The sequence below is a fragment of the Bison bison genome, unplaced genomic scaffold, assembly GCF_000754665.1.
Source record: "Bison bison bison isolate TAMUID 2011002044 unplaced genomic scaffold, Bison_UMD1.0 scf7180017864365, whole genome shotgun sequence".
NCBI lineage: Eukaryota > Metazoa > Chordata > Mammalia > Artiodactyla > Bovidae > Bison > Bison bison.
The window spans coordinates 2,807,866-2,810,572 of NW_011494937.1; the positions used below are offsets into that span (position 1 = coordinate 2,807,866).

Here is a 2,707-nt window from a genome sequence, read left to right on the forward strand (position 1 = left end):
CCCGCCCCTTGCAAACATGCCATCCACGACTCCGCAAACAGGATGAACAGTTAGAACATTGCTTGTGTTTAAATGCAACGCAGAGACAAACAGCTGATAAGTAATTTGAATCAGAGAGGCGAAATCGACTTTGAGAATGAAGGGAGCGATCTGGAAATTGAACGATTCATTGCCAGTCCTACAAAGCTGCTCTAGAGGGCTAAGGTGTTCAATTTTAAGAGTCCACTTCCCAAATATTCGGAAAACTCAGAGGAAAGCCGGCGCTCCCCCTCTCCTTCCCGCAGAAAAGATGGTCTGGAACCCCTCAGACAACAGCTAATCCCACGACAGAACCCTGGACATGTCCCGATTGTCCCCTGAAGACCGTGCACGTGGTCAGCGCACAATCTAGGGGAGAAGAGGGTCTGCAGGCGCAGAGCCAGCGGGCAGAGGCTCCGGGGCGGAAGTTTCTTCCGGAAGTGACAAGATTGGACGCCCGGGGACCCGGCTGCCGGCCAGCAACCCCGCTGAGAACCCGAGGGGACTGAGATCCGAGCGCAGCCCCAGACAACGCGTATCTGCACACTCCAGGGGTGAACACGAGGGGCCAGGTCAAAATGGCGGGGTTCCGCCGTTTCCCACTTGTCCTACCGCGGCGTCCGATGCCCTGGTCAGCACACTCACCATTTCCAGGTCTCCTGGGACTGTCTGAGTCCCTCCCAGAGACAACCACCAGAGCGACAGAAGATGCAGGAGAATGACCAGGGCAGTGAACCAGACAGAACACGAAACCTGCGCAATGCGAAAAAGAAAGGAAGTCCACGTAGCGGGACATCGCCCCGCCCATCTGCCTCAGCGTCCTCCTGGTTGGACAGATCCCACAGCCCCGCCCCTTGTGCCTAAGTGACAACTTGCGGGAGGTGAGGTGAGACCAGACCCCCGTGCCTGGCACTTTTGCTGCGTTGTTGTTATTGTTGTTGTGCTTAGTCACTCAGTCGTGTCCGACTGTTTGCGACCCCATGATAGAAGACTTTTTCCTGGCTAAGATTGCTTTTAGTGTCTTCTGCAGCTCCTCCTGCACTGGGATTCCTGATTCAGTTTGAAGAAGGAGCAAGTACAGATAAGAGGATGGCCCAGGCCAGACCTGCCAGGAACAAGGTTTTTGAGTCCACCAGGGGTCAAGGGCTTGGTGTAAGGTTGTGTGGCTAGGCATGGAATGTGCTTCCTTTTAAGAAAAGCAGACACTTAAATGTGAACTCTCCTCTGCAGTAAAGGGGTCTGGTGCATTTTCATCTTTGGTCCTTGACTGCTCTGAGCCTTCTACCCATCCCTGCACCACCTCCACTCATTAGGTACTTAAGTTGAAGAATCCTAGAGCACTGCGATCTCTGTTAGGAGGTCTGAATCACTCAACCTTTGCTGGTGCCAATGTTGCAGGAGAAGCCAATTTTGACTCCATGTTAAAACTGTTTCTTTGACTTGCTTTTCATTGCTTTTGTTATTATAGTCATATATAACGACAAGCCCTTGACCCCTGGAGGACTCAAAAACCTTGTTCCTGACAGGTCTGGCCTGAGCCATCTTCTTATCTGTACTTGCTCTTTCTTCAAATTGATACATAAGCTTCCCTGATGGCTCAGTTGGTGAAGAGTCTGCCTGCAATGTCAAGGTTCGATCCTTGGGTGGGGAGGATCCCCTGGAGAAGGAAATGGCAATCTACTCGGGTATTCTTGCCTGGAGAATTCCATGGACAGAGGAGCCTGGTTGGCTGCAGTCCATTGGGTCCCAAAGAGTCGGACACTGAGTGACTAACACTTTCACTTTAAATGGCCTGCCTCAGACGACCCTGCCAAAGGACATTTGTTCAGATCACAGGGAGATAATCTGACTCTGTTGCCTGTGAAAAGAAGAGATTGACACGTCGCTTCCAAAGGCTAGCCGTTCCCTGAGATGTTTTGCGAGACTGATGGCTCTTTTTGCTTTACTTCCTCATTGCCTCTCCCTCTCTATTCTGGCCTTTTGTTGTTTTTTAAAATTTTAATTGGAGGATAATTGCTTTACAATATTGTGCTGGTTTCTGCCATACATCAACATGAATCAGCCACAGGTATACATAAGTGCCCTCCCTCTTGAACCTTCCTCCCATTTCTCACCCCCATCTCACCCCTCTAGGTTGTCACAGAACACTGGATTGAGCTCCCTGTATCACACAGCAAATTCCCACTGGCTATCTATTTTACATATTGTTGTTGTTCAGTTACTAAGTCGTGTCCGACTCTTTGCAAATCCACCGGTTGCAGCACAGCAAGGCTTCCCTGTCCTTCACTATCTCCAGGAGGAGTTTACTCAGACTCATGTTCATTGAGTCAGTGATGCATTCCAACCATCTCATCCTTTGTCAACCCCTTCCCCTCTTGCCCTCACTCTTTCCCAGCGTCAGGGTCTTTTCCAATGAGTCTGCGCTTTGCATCAGGTGACTGAAGTATTGGAGCTTTAGCTTCAGCATCAGTCCTTCCAATGAATGTTCAGGGTTGATTTCCTTTAGGATTGACTGGTTTGATCTCTTTGCTGTCCAAAGAAATCTCAAGAGTCTTCTTCAGCCGGCCGGGTTGTGGGCTGTCTAGGGGTGAGGGATCGTGGGCTGGTGGCCCGGCCTGGGCGCATCCCGGCGGTGGCAGCGGCGGTGCCTGGATGGCCGAGCGCCTGAGCCTTCCTCGCCGGCTGGGCC

At 51.3% G+C, this 2,707-nt stretch overlaps 1 protein-coding gene and 1 pseudogene across 1 annotated transcript in view; one reads left to right on the forward strand and one right to left on the reverse strand.

Annotated features, from left to right (window-relative positions):
* Window positions 1-818, reverse strand: part of LOC104999866 (zinc finger protein 709-like) — a 12,537-nt gene extending 11,719 nt beyond the window's left edge. Inside the window, exon 1 of the mRNA XM_010855495.1 lies at window positions 664-818. Within this exon, the coding sequence (XP_010853797.1) occupies window positions 664-666 (3 nt within the window). The 5' untranslated portion in view covers window positions 667-818. The remainder of the gene's footprint in view (window positions 1-663) is intronic.
* Window positions 727-2,707, forward strand: part of LOC104999910 — a 3,577-nt pseudogene continuing 1,596 nt past the window's right edge.